The 20,861-nt window shown below is 41.9% G+C and overlaps 1 protein-coding gene across 4 annotated transcripts in view; it reads left to right on the top strand.

The window, feature by feature from the left end:
• Nucleotides 1-18,490, top strand: part of numbl (NUMB like endocytic adaptor protein) — a 49,507-nt gene extending 31,017 nt beyond the window's left edge. For all 4 annotated transcript variants that reach the window (XM_020587290.1, XM_020587281.1, XM_020587300.1 and 1 more), the window contains 8 exons: nt 3,025-3,175; nt 6,464-6,538; nt 7,857-7,931; nt 10,284-10,424; nt 11,628-11,835; nt 11,963-12,232; nt 14,627-14,806; nt 14,910-18,490. In XM_020587290.1, coding sequence (XP_020442946.1) covers nt 3,050-3,175; nt 6,464-6,538; nt 7,857-7,931; nt 10,284-10,424; nt 11,628-11,835; nt 11,963-12,232; nt 14,627-14,806; nt 14,910-16,063 — 2,229 coding nt within the window. In that variant the 5' untranslated portion in view covers nt 3,025-3,049 and the 3' untranslated portion in view covers nt 16,064-18,490. The remainder of the gene's footprint in view (nt 1-3,024; nt 3,176-6,463; nt 6,539-7,856; nt 7,932-10,283; nt 10,425-11,627; nt 11,836-11,962; nt 12,233-14,626; nt 14,807-14,909) is intronic.
• Nucleotides 18,491-20,861: the final 2,371 nt, after the last annotated feature.

The raw sequence follows: 20,861 nt of genomic DNA, 5'->3' as shown, positions 1-20,861 counted from the left end.
AATTCACATCATCAGAGCTGCAGAGATTTAGCCTCGGGCCCATTTGTACATCTGTCATTGCATCTTTTAGGCAAGAGCAGAGAGAGCTGAGTGGAGATGTGGACTATGAATACCAGTGAAAAAGAGGAATTGGAAGCATTGGGGTAGGAAACAGCAATGATTAGAGATCAACTCGGGTGAACAAGCTTTACAATAGCGTATTATCATACGAGTGTAACACGTCTCTCTTGCCATCTCCTCTGCAACAAAACATTCCAGATGGCTTCTAACACTGGACAAGGAACAACTATGTGTTTTCTGGCACCAGGCCTCCTGTTTGTGTAGTCTGCTCCAATTTGCTTATGAGTTTGTGTGGGTTTATGACAAGAGTGGGACTTCTTTTGTGCTCTTGATTTATAGATTTATTTTGATGGTTTGCATCCTCATCATCCAGCCAGCCCCCTCTGTCTGCATATGGTTCTTGTTGTACAGGGTGAGGTCACAGCTAAGCAAGACCTTTGCATGTTGTACGCTGGGTAACGTCTCCACCCTAATGTGTCTCTACACACTCCATTAAAAAGCATTTATTACTAGATTTCTGTTCATTCCACCCTGTGCTGCTCAGCAACAGTTTTCACTGCAGTCTGGCTTAGGATAATAATAATCACCTTTATTTGGCCAAGTATGTGACACAAAAGGAACTTGTTTCCAGCACAGAATCAAGGCAGCCATCTATGGCGCCAACTCATACCAATGGCTCTAACCATTGGGGGCAACTTGGGGGTTCAGTGTGTCATCCCCAAGGACACTTTGACATGTGGACTGCAGGCACCGAGATTTGGTGCCTCTACCGTTTGGGAAACGACTGCTCTACCCACCGAACCACAGTCATGTCATGTTTTTATGTCCTGTTGCCACAATACATGTGGAATTTTGTGCATCAATTCGTAGAGACATTTTGGTGAGCTCAAGAAGTCCAAACTTTCCACCCAGGTGTCCTCCACATTGACATTTTACACATATTTTGGAGTAAGCATCTGCATATATGTGCATTATCATTATATGTCTTACAGATTCATTTTGTATTCCTTCCTTAGTTTGACATTTTGGGATTTACACTTATTTGCTTTCTGGCAGAGTTAGATATAAAAAATTGATAGCACACATGTCTGTTTAGTAAATATGATGCTCAAGCCTTATTAGCACAACTGTTTAAGTTTAATATATGGTTGTAATTATGGAAGGAGAATAGCACAAACACAGAACATTTCCAAAGTGTAAAGATGTATATCTTGGCAATTACATTTCATTTCATTTCTGGGTCTTTTCCCCTGTGGTTTGGCTCTTTCCTCCTCCTACTCTGTCTCTTCTCCTGCTGTCCAGAAACCATATGAGGGCAGTTACAGTGCAACCTGGATTCTCTAACCAGCGCTTCCTTTCGCCCACTCAGCCCCCATAATTACCCTCTGTCTCCCTTTTTGGGTATTGCGCACCAGTTTGCTTTCACCCCTTTCATGCACATACACGTTCACACCAGCTGCAGCAGTGCTGGTGCCAGCCAGGTGCCAGTCATCTGGCGCTTTGCCCAGAAATTACTGGCGCAAGCCTCAACATGTGTGCAAGTCTAGCTGCAGAAGGCTTGTGTGTGTGTCTGCTCTTGGACGAAGATGCATGCCCCACATGCCAGGAATGAGTAAAGCCACTTGAGAGCGGTTGCATTTGAATGCTCAGCATTACACACACGTCTGTGTGTGTATGTAAGACACAAGCGAATGTCCAATTGCACACGCTTCCGGCACACCAGCTTTTGGCAGCCATTACCAGTAGCACAGCAGTGATTATGAGAAGTGATGAGTATGTGTTTATATATATATTTGCATGTAAACCCTGACCTGTTAGCAGAAGAGCAGAGAGAAGATTGTGTCTCTTCAGTACTTCAGTGGAACATATATACGTTTTTTCACACTCGGTAGAGCCCAGGATGCTGATTTATGGAGCAACCAGGCGGTAAGAAATTGATACCACTTTACTCTTTACTCAGTTTGTGACATATGGAAGAATAAAACCAGTGAGGGACAACAATAAATAATCTTTATTTTATTTCATAACAGTTTGCTCCTCAAGAATGTTCCACAAGCTCTCAGCTCCTGTGTGTGTGTGTACTGGCTGGATTTAATAATGTGAATTGAGGAACTAAAGGTTGCGGGTGCCTTCTCTTATGAGATCAGGGTGATATCAGAACACTTTAAATGTAATAAACGTATCAAGATGTTTTGTACAGAGACTGAGAAAGATGAACACTGAAGTCAGATTCGAAACAGAGGAGCTGGTGGTTCAGTTAATTCAGTCTTGATAAAGCCAGAGGACGCACACGAGGAGGTCTGTGTTTATTGCTGAGGGGGATGTGACTGTGGAGGAATGAAAACAGTAATTATCATTTTTAAGCAGGTCATGTTTTGATGGCGTCATGTTTCATTATGCTGGGAAATTAGCATCACTGAACAGGCCAGCGGGCTGAATGGTCTAATTAAGCAGCAGAGGGACGACTGTATGTGTTCACAGAAGAGTCAGAGTGCATGCATATGTGTGTGTCTGTGTGTGCACACGCGCGCTGATCAGTATTCACTCAGCATTCTTGAGGTTTCTTGAAGACATGAAAGCTTGGAGAGGTGCTTTGTGTTCATTAGCATTAACATTCCACCTGTGTGATTTGTACAGCCTGTGTGAATGGTGAGTCAATGGAACATCATGGCGGGAGGTGTTTATGACCCTAATGTGCTAACTGCCTTATTAGGGGTGATTACTGCATAATGAGCTTGAGATAATCAATGAAATCCATCCCACTTCACTCGTTATTCTGTATGAAATGCACAACTACAGATTCTGTACAAAGCTGTCAAGTCCGATAAAGGAAGTCGGATGGTTGTAATGACACTGCCATTTTTTCATTGTTTTTTAAAATCTGTTGAATGAGTTGCAGAACTAACCTGTGATCTTTAAAGTTGTGCTGTATAACCAAACCAATGTCTCTTTCTGTGTTCACAGCAACAGGGAGCACGTGACCCCAGAGATGAACAAGCTTCGTCAGAGCCTGAGGAGGAAGAAGCCCACTTATGTGCCAGAGGCCAGCAGACCGCATCAGTGGCAGGCGGACGAGGAGGCTGTACGCAAGGGCAAATGTAACTTCCCTGTTCGGGTAAGTATCTATAGTAGATATTGTTCATATGATCACTCCTGTGATCCGAGGCCAGTCCAATAAAAAAAAAAAATCATTTATTTTTAGTTTTAACCAAAGGTTCAGTTAGCCTAAGTCTCAATAACATCACTAGATTTTGTTAATTAAAAGGTGTATGAGTGAACATCCATCTGTGACCCTAACATCAGAATGGAAAAATGTGCTGAGTGTAAGGCCCTAATTAAAAGAATCTTGATCATATCTTAACATAATGTCAGATATTTATGACTATATGGTACAGTGACAAGGGTAACCTTTCCGTTTGCTTCAGGAGTTCAGCTTTGCTTTGTGTACTGTATATTAGCACAAACCTCAACTAAATAAATCAGTGGGCCATACAAAAGGGCAAACGTTTTGTGTGCTGTGGCCCGGACCACAGTACATTCATCATACCTCATGTCAACTCCTGGATAAGGACGCTGCACAATAGGCGCACCAGATTCTCATTTATTCAGCACTTTATCCTTGAACATCACAGAAAAGGAGCAGAGCCATAGTCCTCTGTGATGCTGTTTCCAACTTTAAATGTAGGTCTTTTATACAGTTTAACTAAATAATAACCCCACATAATTATAAGTGACATGCATATGATTTAATAAAAATGTTTTTATTGTATGGTATTTGGACAGATTTGTCTTTTAAATGATAAAGGATAAGAATTGGTTGTATAATGTCAATAGTAATGTGTATTTTTAAAGGAATAGTTTGACATAAAAACATTTTACAGGGTTTCATTGGATGTTATATGCTGGACACATTAACTTCCTGGAGTCGCTGTGAGGTTGCCAGGCAGATTTTTATTGCTAAGCCGTGCTAGCTGGTTTTATTAGCTGGCATTATTAATGGTCTCATTTACTGATAACCAGCTCCAGTTCAAGCATCCACTGCCCGCCTGTCCTTTAGAGCTGGTGTAACAATGACAGTAAGAAATGGAGAACAGGGAGGGAGGAATGGCAGGGAGAGGGGGGTTATAGATTACGGAGACCACAGGCAGTGACAGGGTGAAGGATGATTGCACGCAGGGGGAACAGAGAGACAATGTGAGATATGAAATGAAAGAGAGTGATATAGAACTGGATCAGAAAGGTGAAGACAAAGAAAGACTGCAGACAGAATGCAGAAACCCTGAGAAAGGGAAAAATGTGAACTGTGAGAGAAAACCAGCAAACAGAGGACATGAACTTAAGAAAAGGCAGGACCAGTTTCTGAAGCAGGCAAATGGAAAATGGTCCTGATGGTAGTGCTCCACAGAGTTAGTGATGAGATGGGCAGTGGAGTGGAGCTCAAAAGCTCAAAAAATGGCAACATTACAAACCCTCTCAGTCTCTTTATTGTCTTGTTTCTTCTTCTTTGTTCCCTTTTTCATCTTTTTTCTCACTCCTCTGCCCTCATGTTTTCAGTCCAAGTGTTTTCATGACTAATGGAAAGTTGAAGCCTGTTTAAGAGCTGCTGAACGGTACCAGAGGAAACAAAAACAGTGACTCTACTCAATAGTGAATGAAAAGTTGCGTTTTAGAAAAGCAAACACATTGAGAGACAGTTAGCTTTTGTAGATGGTAAGAAATGATCTGTGTCCATCCCAAACCACCAATGGGGCAACGTGGGTTAAAAGCACCCCTTCGTAGAAATAACATTTCTGTTATTCTGGAAATTCATAAGAAAATCCTGCTATTTATCATCAAAATATACCAAGCACAAAATATATTCAAGATGTCTACCGTGGTACAAAACCTCATATTCAGCAACTATGGTGTAAACGGGCAAAACTTAAATCAGGATGGTGATTAAAATACAGGATACAGGATCAGGAAAGGAGACTCTTGATACTGGTTTTATTACATTACTGCCCCCCTGTGCCAATAATCACAGTAGTTAACTAATAAAACACTGATCACAAAGCCTTATAAACATCTTCAGTATTCAATAAGCAGTCACAAATGCCCAGAAACATCATGATCTGTCTTACTCTACCTAAATCTAGCATTTCTTCCTTGCCAGTTTTTGTGCAAAACCATTTACCACCTAAAAAAAAATAAATAAAAGTCCAGGGCTTTGACCAGATTGCATCATGCTAATAGTTCATCGTTACCAATACACTAACATGAGCATTCCTATGGAAGCTTCATATTCAAGTTAAATGATGCTCGACCCATCATTTGGCCCCACAGTGCGGTATCAGGCTGTGCCATCATAAATCTTCAGGGCCCCACCATTTTCCTACCTTGACCTATCCTAAAATAGGCATCCATCCTGTTGACTAAAACCCACTGGTACGGTTAAATACACTCAGTGGCAACAGCACAGCCCAAGCCCCCTGTTTGCTTGCAATGACTCCATGTTATCTCTGTTCAGCCACACTGGTCGTCATGGTGACATGGATACCAGAAGACATACCGCAATGCCAAGTTGCTTTCTACCCTCTGCTCATTGTCCTGCTAATATTATATCAACCAGAAGAAAAATATACAAATAGCAAGCCCTCTGAATACGTTATCTGTATTATGAGCAACCCCAATTTAAATTCCGTGTGGGTGCAGCCATGTCAGTCATCAGCTAATCATACACTCTGACCTGAAAGCATGGCATCCTTCTTTGGTTATCGACCATTTTGCACCAGTTACTTTGTGATTTGGGCCATTAGTCATGAATTCTCCTTTGTTTTCTTCTCCATGCATGTGTGTGCATCTAACGCCGGCATTGCTTTTTGTGCCCTGCAAGTTCAGTGCAAGCAATTTCATTTTTCTCATTTACATAACAGCTACACTTGACATGGTTATTAATCCAGGGTTAAATCTCGCCTTCATCTCTGAACGCTTGTCTTCCTGTTTCCTCATCACTTGGCTTCTGACTCCAGCAGAGCTGCAGGAGCTTTAATTGTGTCCCTGTGGGCTCTCTGTACACCACGGAACAGAACACTGGAGGGACAACAATAGGGGATGTGAAGCTATAAACTACTCCATGCTCTACTCTTTTTCTCTTGTCCTATCAGCAGCAATGTGCCCCTGTAAATCCAGTATGGGTGCTTATTGCCAGTCAGTTTTGTAGCACTTCTAAAAATACTGATGAGACTTTGGCTGCTTTTATGTCACTTTGTTGCTTTCTTCTGTTTTGACATAGTTTTAAGTTCAGCTTTGTCTGTTTTATTCACTTGAAAATTAGATGAACAATATTGCTAAACCATGAAATGATGAAATAAAAAAAAAACTAACTTGGATAACAATCAACATGTTTGCCCTCCTTTCTCTGCAGTACCTGGGGTTGGTCGAGGTGGAGGAGTCCAGGGGGATGCATGTATGCGAGGAGGCAGTGAAGAAGCTGAAAGTTGTAAGTATCCCCCACACACTCACACATCTCCTGTCCTTGCAGTACTGAAGGCTCATTTTGATATGTAGAGGCAGTTACCAAAACTCACCCCAAGGATCCACAAACTTCACTGTAGGTCATTACAGACGCAGTTGTGCAAAGCTCATGCGCTGAAGTATTGACCAAAGGAATATACACACACACACACATTCAATACTCACTGCAGTTACCTCTCCCATCTTGTTACGTTCTCTTCATTACCCCTTTCATCTCACACACTAGATTCCCTGGTGGGTTTTAGTCCATATCTGCATCTGTGCTCTTTATTCTCTTCTTCTGTATGAGCCTAGTACTCCAAAATGAACAGAAAACGAGATGTGGGAGAACATAAACACACATTTAATCACACTGTATTCAGGCACGTGTGAATGGCACAGGCTGGTCAGTGCCAGACAGCCACGCACACTCGGCAGGAGTGTGTCACTTTTTTCACAGCCCCTGCATTTATTGATGTAACTGGAATGAAACAGAGCAGCAGATTTTCTGTTTTCAATGTAAAATCATTCTAAACCTGACTCCACAATAAGAATCTCAGAGAGAAAAGCTGTTAAAACTGGATCATTTGTTTTTCCCTTTTGAGTTTCCCTTTTGGACCACCTTTGTTTTTTTTACATCTTCCATCTTTATCAGCATCTTCCTTCAGCAGCACCCTCCTCTTTGTCCAGTTGCTCGCACTGAAAACGTCCTTCTCCTCTCCACCTCCTAATTTATTTTTCCTCTTCTTCTCCACTATTATCTCTATCAGTCTCCAGCTTCTTCACCTCTGTTCCCACTCCCTCTCTCTTCTTGTCAATGGGATTATGCAAAAACGAAGGCTCCTCATTGCTTTGCTGTTTGATCCTGCGACACACACATACACACACACACACTCATATGCAGACTCATTTACACAGGCACACACTTTTGCACTCACATGGAGTTGTTGCTTTTTTAGCCCACATATATTTAGCTTGGCACCTGCCGAGTGTGTTATTAGCTCTGCTTGGTGCCCGCCTCTGGAGAAATGATTTTCAGTGCCAGCTGCCACAGTGTGCACTGTACCTCTGCCTGCCACTCCGCTCTTAACCTACCACTACCTCATCTACTGTGGAGACGTAATGATCACTTTACATAATAGCAAAAGTGTTTTTTTTTGTGTTAACAGATTGTTGATTTCACCTCTGCAAGAACAGGAAGATCTGGTGAAATGGGCAAATAATTGAAGTACATTTGCTTTGCAAGTTGGTCACATGCTTCTTTAGCAAAATTTTTTTGCTTACTCTATGTTTCATGTTTTCAGAGTGGGAAAAAGACAGTGAAGGCAGTATTGTGGGTTTCAGCTGATGGACTCAGGGTGGTGGATGACAAAACTAAGGTATGTGTATGTGTCACCTCTGTCTCCCTGTTTTGTCCTGTCTGCTTTCTCTCTCTGTCTACCTCATCGCTCACTTGGCAACAAGTACAAGGAGGACATGTTTGTGTCTTATAATCATGAAATATAAAAATTAAAAACAGTGAGTTTGCTAGTCAAAGGAAAACAAAATGCCTCCTCAGGCCCTGTGATGCTCTGGTCCTGTTACCTCTCTAACACACTTCCATCTTTGTAGCATCTTTTTTCATTTATATTTCATGTTCAGTTAAAACACACAAACATTTTCCCTCCACTGACCCACAACACGAGTCCCAGTTTGTTGACGCCACCTTAAGGCTGACAGCAGAAGGACCCACCACGCATCCATTGCCATGATGCTCCCAGGCTCGTTTGGGTCTGAGTCTGTGTAAATGTGTGCAGTTTCAGAGTTGACATATGTGACTCATGGTTGCTTACTGAAGGTGCTTAGTGGGGGAGGGAAGACTGAATAAACACAGGCACACACACACACACACATGCACTTGAGGAGTATTGTCTGGCAGCTAGGTTGGCCCCCTGCAGCGCGAGTACATTGAGCTGCGGCTCTATTGAAAGCAGAGCAGACTAAAGAGCAGCAGAGAATAGAAGAGAGGGAGCGAGCCCAATGGACCTGCCTCTTAGCAGCCACACACATGACCACTCTACTTTCTATTTTTGATATATCTCATTTAAACATATTAATGGATTAATGGATGGAGTAATATTCAGGATTTTTCTTACCGACAACAAACTGCCATGAAAAGATCAAAACAAACAGTAAATTAATCCTACTAAGAAGTTTGTGTAGCCATTTGTTGCCTAAAAATGATTAAAAACACATCAAACACTGTTGCACTGGATGACATGTTCGTTTCTAACAAGGAACACACACTGTAGTTTGACATAAACACACATACACTGGGCTGCTGCAAGAAACACTCACTACACCGCCGAATATTTATTAATTGACAATGAATACATATTAATAAATAGCTAAAGATGATCTCAAACAGATCACTATCTACCCTTATTTGAGTAATAATAGTTTACAATTACAGTGTTCAGCTAATTTAGTAAATTTTGTAAGAATGAAACTACACTATTCCCTTAGTATTTTATATTTGTGCTTTGTTTTTAAAGAATTATGACCTCAGGATCTACAGACAGAGTACAGTAGGACTGAGAAACATTTGTTTGGGAATTTATTGATGGTACAGCAATATGTAATAACAAAAGTTTTATTCTTTAAGGTAAATTATATTCACCTATAGCATTAATAGACAAGAATAAACAAAGTTTTGGTGTATTAGCACTTTTCTGTTTAGCTTTACTCTCACTGTTCTTGTGAGCATCATTTCCAGATGCATTTCACACAGTCTGTGAATGTACAGTATATCTATGTGGGCTATTGTGTCCACATGCATTAGAGATGCAGCTCTGCGTGACTTCCATGATGCATCAGAGGGAAGAAAGCGTAAAGTCTTTTTTCTGTTCAGCGGTTCTTTTGTGCTCGGGGCAGAGATGAGACACCCTGTGCAACATGATGGTGTCGTCCTCCTTTCAGTGATGTAGGGGCATGATCTGAGTCACCTTTACACACACACACATAAACTCTGCTCAGCCTTTCACCTTGGTACCAGCATCCGCTTCATTCACTAACTGGCCCACAATGAATGGACTGTTACCCTTCCACCTCCTTCTCCCCACATCCCTTCTTCCTTTCTTCTCTTTCCCGTCCTTTCCCTCCCTCCTCATCCTTCCCTCACTTTGTTTTCACCAACACTGTAGGAAATGAACAAAGTGCTTGGAGGAGTGCGTGAACCCTCTTTCTGCCCTCTCTTCTTCAGTTTGGCTCTTGTTTTCTTGCTCTTTCTGTTTTTGGTGAGTCAAAGAGGTGAGCCAAGGGCCCCTTATTGTACACAAAGAAAGAGAAGGGCCCCTCTGAGTTTCCTCTGTAATGACTATAGACACTGAGACAGGCTGAATAACCCTTTTGTAGAAGGAAGGACAAGCGGTGGAAACATCCCAGAGATTAAATGAGGCTTGAGTGTCATTACACTGGTGGATGTGTAAATAGGTTGCAATGAGAAGGGGTTCACAGGGTTAACTGAAGTTGAATGCAGTGTGTCATGTACTGGATCAGTCTACAAGCTGGTGCGCTCAGAACCGAAGCTCTATTTTCTGTCTGTCATTGGTTAAAGCTGCTGTTACAGAGGCTATGTGAAGAATGTTAAATGTGATTTGATGTAACCTACAATACCTGTAGATGTACTGTGTGAGCTGTTAAACAGGATTCTCTCTCACCTCTCTGTCCCTTTTCTTCTGTTCCTTTCTCAGGACCTCATCGTAGACCAGACCATAGAGAAGGTTTCATTTTGTGCTCCTGATCGTAACTATGACAAGGCCTTCTCCTACATCTGCCGAGATGGGACCACTAGACGATGGATGTGTCACTGCTTCATGGCTCTCAAAGACTCAGTGAGTAGAAAATGATCCTTCCATTTTCTTTTTATTGAAAGTTGAAGTCATGATGTCATGGGACAGCCTTTCTTTGCACTAGCTTCTGTAACACATCTCTCATTTAACATTTTGTTCATTGGTCTTTTTGAAAAATCGAAATTTGCTCCTGAGATTTACTGTCCACATCCTACGAGCAATTTGGCACAGTCTTTGTTAATAGAGCTTCAAACCGTGCAAAGAAGTGTCGGTTTTGCATCCGTCACTTTCTCAATTACAATTGTTCTGAAATTTTACTGTCGTTCAAAGTACCATATGATAATTTCACTCTCTTGTATTAACACTTTTTAAAGCTAAAAAGTTTTGTCATGGAAAGTCTCGATAGTCACATGAATCTCTCCGGTTAATGCTCATATGACTAGTAGATTGCTCATTTAGCATTGTACTCATCAACAAAAAAGTAATGAACAATAATCAGTTCATTTCTTAAGTAATTTATTATGTGAAAATATGAAATTTTAGCCTGTTTGAGTGTCTAAAATGTGAGCATGTGTGGGAATATTCAGTTTTATATCAATATAAATATATTATGTTAGCTCTCATTAATGTAATTGCCCTTTTGTAATTAATAGGACCAATTTTAAATAGAATAATCAAAGACCAGGCCACTATTTCATCTGGACTGACCTTGAGATGAAGGGGTAGAAATTTACCAAGCAGTGCTGTCATGGTGCACTGTGGCATCAACACCATGCTGGTTTAATCAGTTTAACCTATGCGTTGGATTATTCGTGTGGACGGAAGTGAGCGCAGCACAGACCTGCAGGATTAGGAAAGGGGATTAGATGGAAGCCTGTGGAGTTATCTGTCTAACGCTGTCTGTCTCTAGTGGCTGCTGGCTGTCTTTGTAGAGTTAAGTCAGACAGGCAGGCAGGGGGTTAGGGAGGTGGTGAGAAAGTAAGAATTAATTGTGGGATGAACTCATTGATGTTTGACAGCAGGAGAGGTTTGATGTTAATGATAACCCTTGTTTCCAACCTCACAAAAAGAATCAATTTGTTGCATTAAAACATTCTTGTAGAAGATAAACAGTAAATGCAGCTTTCACTGAAGACAGCTGAAGGGTGCTCACCCTAATTCTCAGTAATCCAACAATTTTCAGTACGGGTTATGTGTCGGTGCGGCTAATCTGAGTTTTTTAATTGCTGTGTTTTGCTCCACCAGGGAGAGAGACTGAGCCATGCAGTTGGCTGTGCCTTTGCTGCCTGTCTGGAGAGGAAGCAGCGCAGGGAGAAGGAGTGCGGCGTGACGGCATCCTTTGATGCCAGTCGCACCTCATTTGTTCGTGAGGGCTCCTTCCGGGCAAACTCTTCCTGCAGCCAGCAGGGCGGCAGCATCGAAAGGGATGACAAACTGCAGGACAAGAAGAAAGGTAAGAGGATACTAGTGTGTGCACAGAGTTAAATGTCATTTTCATAAAATTGGAAACGTGACTTAATTATAAAAATGTCAAGAACTTGCCAAGCAAACTCAGTGCATGAACACACTTCCTCCTCCAGACCAACCTTCTGCCATTCCAACCCTCTCACCTGGCACTGCTTCCCCACCCGAGGGCGCAGCCTCCCCCATGGAGCGTCCAGAACCAGGTGGGCCTCACGCCATCCCTCGCCGCCACGCGCCCATTGAGCAGCTGGTGCGTCAAGGCTCATTCCGGGGATTCCCAGCCCTTAGCCAGAAGAACTCTCCATTCAAGAGGCAGCTGTCGCTCCGCCTCAACGACTTGCCATCCACGTTGCAACGCAAGACTGACTTCCAGGACAAGAACCCTGGTGAGTTGAGAAGTTAGAGTCACAAATGTGATAAAGGGACCTTCTGAACCTACAGTAGTAACATTTGTTTATCAGGGTAAGCGGGTCCCAAACGTTTGATGCTTTGACCTCTTTGGAGAAAAACTCATTTGTTAATTAGGATCAGTTGGTTGTCATGTAAAACTTCTGTGGTTACAGGCTGTACTTAAATTATTAGTAGTAGAGCAGGGGTGTTCCTTGAATTGCATTCTAAGTTTATTTTAAGTGAACAAGCAATTGAAGCTATCTTTGTGCAGACACAGATTAATTACTTATGCTGTAGTGGCAGGATTCGTGTTTCATAGACAGTTTACCAGAATGCATCTAATCTTCCCACATCACATTAAAACAATTTCTCTGGTCAGATACAAATTTACTAGATATAATCAGAATCATATCAGTAATAGATGATATGAACTTGCAGATGCATCACCTAACTATATTATCTTATTTCGAGAGGTGACTGTCAAAAGGTCTTCTCACTGAAATCAGATTGGATCTCTTCCTTGCAAATGGAAAATGATTTTTCACAAATTCGAATCCCCAAATCATTTGTAGTATTTCCAAGAAGTTGAGTAACAGTTTGCACACACAAACAAAAACCACACATGAGGACTATGGCTTGTGTCATGGTTGTTTGCAGAGTATTATTACATTTCTCATTTGGCTTCAGTGTCTGACCTTTGTCTGAGCAATCATATTACAGAATAAACCTTCAGTGCATATATATGCCTGTTCTCATGCAGACAAGGTGTAATTCCTCAGTTTAATACTGACGCTTGCCTTCCATTGAATGTGAGCCAAGATAAAAAGCAGTTATCTGAAGTGCTGTTATTATTGTTATTAGCACCAGTGCCAGTGGCTGGGCCTGTGCAACCCTTAGAGCTCTTAGCTTTTTACTGAGGACAATTGATAATAACCGACTTTCCCCTCACAGGTTGATGTGTACACATACACGGGAGCCCACACATAGTGTAGACACACCCACTCGATGTGGTGCCACAGGATCAGAGCACTCAGTAGTGAGGCTGATTACAGTCTTTAGGAGAGATGAGAGAGTTGGATGGGGAACCTTCTGACTGGAATATTAAACTCCAGCATCCACCTCCGACTCTCACTCCATCCTGATTTCCTGTACTCTTTCCTTTCATTTCAAACTCTTATTGTTTAGTGTACTGTATATGTCCTCTGGTGGTGGATTTGATGCAGTTTGAATCCTATGTGCACAGTGCTCTCTCTCACATACAGATGCACACACTCAGCAGTAGCAGCCAATTCCACTGCCTCCTTGCTTCCTCGTGACTCTCTGAACAATGTATGTATTGATTTGTGCAGTCAGTCAGCTGTACTGCTCAGCCTTCGGCAAGCCTTCTACCAGCCCTTAAACCTGCCAGTGCACTGGGAGAAGCATACCCATACACACTAGCATATAGATGCACATGTGAAGGGCTTCGAGTGCTTCTTCAGAGTCTGTCTTTTCAGAACAAAGCAGTGAGCCATCTTTAATGGGAGACCTTACACATGCCTGCTGTGCCCTCTCCACCCTTCAATATATTTCAAGGCCTTTAGCTATACAATACACACAAATGAGAGGGATATACATATATTAGAAGAGTGGGTTTGAATAGCACAGCAGTAGGGTTTGGGATTTGAACCACAGTGGGCCCATCTGAGAAGAAGGATGCGGGATTAGAGAAAAGAAGGAGCCAGAAAAAGAAGAAACAAAAATCTCCTAGGTTGGGGTTGTGAAGGGAGGGAGCAGGGGAAAAGGAACACAGAATTAGGTGGTATATCTATTTATATCTGCAGTCTGTGCAGGGAGATTTAAAGCTACAGTATAGTCCCAACCAAAGCCCGACTGGAATGTTGCACTGCCTATTCCCTCTATGGTCGGATCAGTTACAATTTAAAAACATGGAAATTCACATCTGTCTGTGTCATCCCAATGCTCAAAACACACAAGGCAATGACATAACTGGTTAAAATGTGCATAGAGTATGATACTACATGGAGAAGGGTAGTTCATGGGCCTTCACACAGTTCTGTTTGACCTGTAAACATCCTTGTGATTAAGTATGAACCTGTCCATGTACCAGGTCTGTCTTGAGAATCTTTTATTTTTGAGGTTTTAAGGTCAGTAGCGGCCAGCATCAAAGTATTCATCCTCTCTAATTTGTATGCTTTTTGATGCCAACTGGGTCTGTTACACAAATTAATATTTCTCTATCTCTCTCTCTCTCACTATTTGTTTGTCCTCCTACTCCTACTCGTTCTCCTCTCCCGTTCCATCTCTTCTTTTCATTCATTTCCTTTTCTCCACTGTTTTTTACTCTTTACCTCTCCTCCCTCTGTGCTTCCCTTTCTTGCCGGTACCAGATATGGATATAGGGTTGCCAGATGAGGGAGACAGTAGTATTAATGCACTGTGTAGCCAGATCAACACCTCCTTTACCAAACCGTCAGATGAGTTCTTCTCCAACCCTTCAATGTCTGCAAATGGCCCTCCAACCTGCACTGTGCCCACTGTCCTGCCTCCACCACCTACACCAATGCAGGGTAAGAAAGACTGCATCAGACTAATAATAATATTGAATTTTTTCAAATCAGTGGTGAAGGAATTATTGCACTTTCTAAATGTTTTACTTCATTGTCACTCTAGCCACTTCTTCCTGGGTGCAGCCAGAAGCTCCACTCCACTCTCCTCCCCCAGTTTCTGTGGCGCTGCAGATGCAGAGTGGACACAAGCGCACACCCTCTGAGGCCGAGAGGTGGCTGGAGGAGGTCTCCAAGGCTGTCAAGGCCCAACAGTCCCCTCCCCCAGGTCCCACCATCCCCACCATCCCTGGACCACCCTCCATGTCGGGTCATCAGATGTGCAGTCAGGCAGCCATATCAGCTGCCCAGGTGTCCACTGTCTCCATGTCTCTTGGCACCATGGCCAAACCCCTCATCTCGGGACCTTCTGCTCTCTCAGGTCAGGCTCCAATGCCCCTTCCACCCATGCCAATGTCATCAGTTCCTCTAATACCAGGCCCTCCAGTGTCAGGCCCCCCGATGTCTCTACCTTCCATGTCTATCCCAACGATGTCCGGTCCAAGCATGTCTGGGGCCCCCATGATTCATCCATCTCTTCCTGGGCCCCCAGGCTCCCTTCCAAGCTCCGTGCAGCCCTTCCCCTTGGCCTTCGATACCACTCCAGCCCCTGCTGGAATGTTTGCCAGCCAGCCTGTCCAACCTGCTTTTGTGCCCATGCAGACCTATATGCCAGGTTTGGCCAGCAGTATGACATACCCCAATGCCAGCGTGCCTGTGGTGGGCATCACACCATCACAAATGGTGGCCAATGTCTTCTGCACTGCCACAGGCTCGTCAGGCACAGGCAGTGCTATGGGATCAGCTGGAGGAGGATCCAAAGTGGGTGCACTTGGAGCAGTTGGGCAGCACCAAAGTTATCCAGGAGCATCTGGTGCAGCTGGGCACACTGGAGGGTTTTCTACACCGCCATTCTCTTCCACTCCACCATTATCAACAGCCATTAATGGTCTCCCAGGGCACAGCAGCGCCACAATGGCCCTCCCAAATGGGACCTCCAACAGTGGCGGGAATGGGGGCAGCAGTAGCAACTGGCCACCAGAGGGTAGTCAGCTGGCAGCTCCAGTGGCCAGCACTTCCCAAGATGATGATCGTTTTGAGGCCAAGTGGGCGGCACTGGAGTCCAAGCCAGTGCCTCAGCAGCCTGGGAATAAGGTACCAGCTGCATCAGCCAACCCATTCTCCAGCAATTTGCAAAAGACTTTTGAGATTGAGCTGTAAGCCAGACTCATCCTCCCAAAGCTGTAGCGCTAGCTCTGGAGTTAAAGCCTGGGGAAGCCAGGTTCTAATTCCAGCATTGCTGGTAAAAATAGGATGCAGGTCCTTAAAATTAGCATCCAACCTGTGGCAGCCTAGAAACTTGCTCAAAACTCTCATAGGGGTCAATAGTGTAATGACCTACATTGCTTTCTTTGCAGTCCAATGAGAGGCTGGGAGGAAGCTGGCAGATTGCTGGGCTACCATCGGAGGATCAGGTTCAGAGTGCGCTAGATTTGATGGACTGAATCTATACACTTCACCCGCTATTGCCTCTATTCCTCGCTTTCACTTCTCCATTCTGATTTTAGATCACCTGCTGCAAGTCCCTGGATGTACTCTTTGTGCCCCTTTGTGAACACTGGGGGGAGACAGTTTTGTGGTTTCTTTCTTTAAAAGGGGAGTCCACTCAGAGGCATTCCAATCCTATGAGATCTTTACAGCGGTTTTATTTCTAGTGGAGAATCAATTTGTTGACTGATGACCAGATCGATGCTGAATTTTACCAAGCACAGCAGAAGTATGTATACCTGAAAGGACTAGGCACTGATGTAAGACCCCATCCTACCAACCCAAAAGGGCTTACTGACCAATAGTAGAGATTTATGGCCAAAATTATTTTATTTATTGTATTTTATTTTTTATTTTAACAATGTACTGTATATCTATACTTAAAAATCAAAAATTTAAAGCAGTATTTCATAAGTTTGTTATTTTTTATTCCTTATATTTATTGTTTTGAACCATAAACAGGAGACAAACAGCAGGTAGCAGACTGGTAACAAGTGTGATTGGGCAGCAGTAGTAGATGTATAAAGCACAGTGGGAAATGCAGTCGTGCAACCGGTACCAAATAGCTAGGGCTGACAGTACAGCTGCGTGTAATGCGACATGTGAAACGCTACGTGTATATAGCAGCATGTCTCTTACATTAGCCCTCACATATATATGCTCCAGTGCTGCTGAGGCCAGTTGAGTTAATATGGCTTCACCTTGGCTCTGTTGCCCTCTTCTGTTGCTGCCGTCATGGGCATGGGACATGAGAAACTACTTCAGGATACCCAGCAAACAGACATTGTGGACAGTATAGTCCTTTGGTCTCCATTTTCTCCAGATAGACCCAAGGAACTTGAAGCACTCAGTGGAAATAAAAACACTATATACACTACAACACTGTGCAACTGGTTGGAATTATGATGCACTACATTAATAAATCTTTTAATGTGTTCAAACACAGGGTATAGTTTCATCGTATACAGTACGATTGTGCATTCACCTCTATCTTTTATAGTAGTACTGCACTAGTTCCAGATGTTTGCATTGATGGTTTGGGCTGAAAGGAGGAGGAGGAGATGGAAAATAAAATATTTGAGAGAAATAAAGAATTTATTTCTGAAGTATAAAAGGACATTTGCTTGATAGATCAATAGAGAAAAGTAGGAAGGAGCACCTGTACGTGAGATACTGGAGGAGAGAATTGAGTTATACCTTTAAAAAGTGAGATGAAGGAAGTCTGATGGGAGAAAAGTTAGATGTAGTGTAATGAAAGGGAGATTAAAGTGAGAGACAGATTGTGTGAAAATATAGAAAGCAAAGGCATAATCATCCCACAGCCCACAAACAAATCACTTACCTCGGTTCTTAAAACCTCACAAACAACACTTTTGTTCATATTTTTAAAAAAATGCTGCTTATTGTATAATTGCAGTCTCATAAGCAAGATTTTGCAACTCTCTATATAGTTACAACTCCAGTACCACTTACTGCATTTTAACTTGACGTTTCTGGCAGGAGCCATTAAAGTTTGGGTCTATTTAAAAATGGATAATAAAGCAGAAATGTTCTCTCCACAGGCTCCTTCTGTATGTTACTTCAACTGTCATATGACCAGAGATCCTCCTCCTGATATGCTCCTTGGAAACTGAACTGTATGGATGTGGGCTGCCACTGATTAGGTTTCCTGCCCTTTCACTCCTCACAGTTTAATTAACTTACCAGATTTCTTCCTGTGGCAGCAGTTCCCTCTGATAGACTGCTATTTCAGAGAACCTACATTTTTTTGTGCCACCAGCCTTAATTATACTTTCTTGGTTCCTCCCAGTGATTTGTCTTTTTTTTTCCAGTGAATCAAAATCTCTTCCCCACCAAACAAAACCAAACAGCTCTTTCTACAAGACACGACGGATTCATTAAATTGATGCTTTTATTTAACTAAAAATATATTTTAGCCCTCGACTCTTGTTTGCACGCCCTCCAAAATATATATGTAGGTTAATTGTGTTCTGCATTGAAGCAAACTAAATGACCTCATCAACTTGATTGTAAAACCATAGTTTAGTGATGGTAACAAAGCAAGCCAGTGGAGTTTATTTTTAATCTTTATTTACAGAATTTTTGTATTTAAACCTACATATTTGTATTGTAATTACATTGTACAAAAGATAAATAAAGTAATATAATATTACACATGTTTCTGTCCTTTTTCCCCTTCTTCTGCTGCCTATATTCACTTTATGAGCTTTTCTTTGTTTCTGTCTCTCTCTTTTCTTTTGCCTTCCTCCTTTCTGCTTTCTGTTATTTGTTCTTAACCATTTGACTCTTCTTACTTTGAATGTCTCTATTCTTCCAACTAATGGTTCCATGATGTTTTCTGCAAAATATAAAGGACTGCAAAAACTTAAAAAAATATTAAGGTGCATGTCTGACAATGGGGGCTCAGGTTAAACATCTTCCACAGCTAAATGGTTCTAAAAGACTGGAATATTTTAGAAGATTTGCTCATTTTCTTCCTGAGAGTTAGATGAGAAGATTGATGCCAAAACATCAGCCTAACTGCACCTCTAAAAACTGCTCATTTACCTGTTATATCTTTGTTTAATCTAAGCTCTAAAGTATTGTATCAGGTTATATGTGAGGTTGACTGAGCCAAGTTACCTCTGCCCTTGTTTCCCTTGACTCCTGGTCCTGCTTATTAAGATTCAAGGTTCAAGATTTTTATTTGCCATTTATGCAAAACAAACAAACAAACAAAAAAAAAACAGGCAGTCTAGGCATATAGGAATTCTGGTGCAGGGCTCTCTTGGAGTCAAGTAAAGCGTTAAAAGTCAGACAAGGAACACCTAGTCTAAAAATAAAGTTACGTAAGAATAACATAGTATAAAAAAACATGAATGCAAAAATAAGATAATAGATAAGATGGTGGATTTCAAATATTGCACATAGTATTAAACAGACAGATATTAGCATGGTATTGCTCTTCTCGTCTGACCTTAGCAAAAAAACTAAAAAAGTGTATTTTCTCAGAATTTCTTAGACTTGTTCTTGTGCTGTGGTATTTGCTACAGTATATCCTGGCCATATGACATGTTTATATTCAAAGAAAAAAATAATAATAAAATCAAAGAAATGGCTGTGAGGAAAGACAAACAGCCACCTTATTTGTGTCTTTTGTGCCTGTACCTTCTCTGTCTCAGTGGTCTCCTCTGCCTCCCTGTTCCTTTATGTAGTGCTGTCTAACCAGTGCCGTTCTCCTGTCAGCTAGTGTGAACAGTGCTGCTGCTATAGCTCAGGTCACTAATGGAACAAGACAAGGCCTCTTTTCTTCTTAAGGGCCATGAGAAACGGGCAAATGCACACACACACACACACACACTTAGCTCTTGAGCTGTGTAGCGATAATTCTCACCCAATCATTGTCTTCTGAGTTGAGGACAAAGTCTGAGTATGTGTTGCTGAGAAGTCAAAGAGGGAATCAGTAGAGTCTCGTAGAATCAGTAGAGCTCTGTAAGTGCCATAAAACTGTACAGACAGTTGTTTTCTAGTGATGGTTGGTGCGTCATTGGTTCAACATCATGCTGCTTATATTAAAGTTAAATCCATTTCAGTGTTAATGAAACCAAATTAGACGATATGTTGTGTAGCCTCCGTGACCAGTGCATTAGGAACCATTTTATAAATCTTCCGTCATGCTGACACAGTTTCTTTGATGTTTGACTTAAGCGTTGACAAAAGGATGCTAATTTATTTGCTCTTGATGGGTGAGTTTTGTGTTAAACACATCCTGCTGATTTTTTTAGTGCTGCTCAGTATAAAATAATAGTATTTGCTCCTAATATTTTATGAACAGTGTTTCAGTAAATGTGTTTAGCTATATTACATGTTCAAAAATGAACTCTTCTCCGCAGTTTATTGTACTTTGAATGTGATATGGTCCAACATCTAAGTTTTAGATGAACCATCTAAACACATAATTAACTCTTAGCAAATTTGAGTTTTATTTTGAGTTGACACAAAAACATGACATCTTACTGTTGAATTCAGCCCTGTACATCCACAGTGTCTCCACCTACGTGCGTACTATGCGTCATACTGTATAGTAAAGTTGATTACACCTACATAGAAGATGGAGATGCCTGGTTGCCATGGCTACACAGTAAAAGATTAATTTATAACCTCTGAAAAATGCCGCAGTATGCACAATCTGCCTCCTATACATATAAATTACAGAGCCAGGGGAAAAAAAGATAGTAGCTAAAAATACAATATCTTCCTAATAGAATGTCAAGGCAGATATGATGAAAGGGTGTTTGTGTGTATCTGTGTGTGTGTGTGTGTGTCTGTTACAGGGCATTCCCTGTTCTTTATTTGTCTTTAAAATGCCTATTTTTGCAAATAGAATAGCCAGATCTTAAATTTGAAGTATGTGTTTTGATCCTTCAGAACAAACTATTTCAGTCATACAAGATTGTGTGTGTGATTTCTG

This window comes from Monopterus albus, unplaced genomic scaffold, assembly GCF_001952655.1.
Source record: "Monopterus albus unplaced genomic scaffold, M_albus_1.0 scaffold8.1, whole genome shotgun sequence".
Classification (NCBI taxonomy): domain Eukaryota; kingdom Metazoa; phylum Chordata; class Actinopteri; order Synbranchiformes; family Synbranchidae; genus Monopterus; species Monopterus albus.
This window is presented reverse-complemented; position numbering and strand designations above follow the sequence as displayed.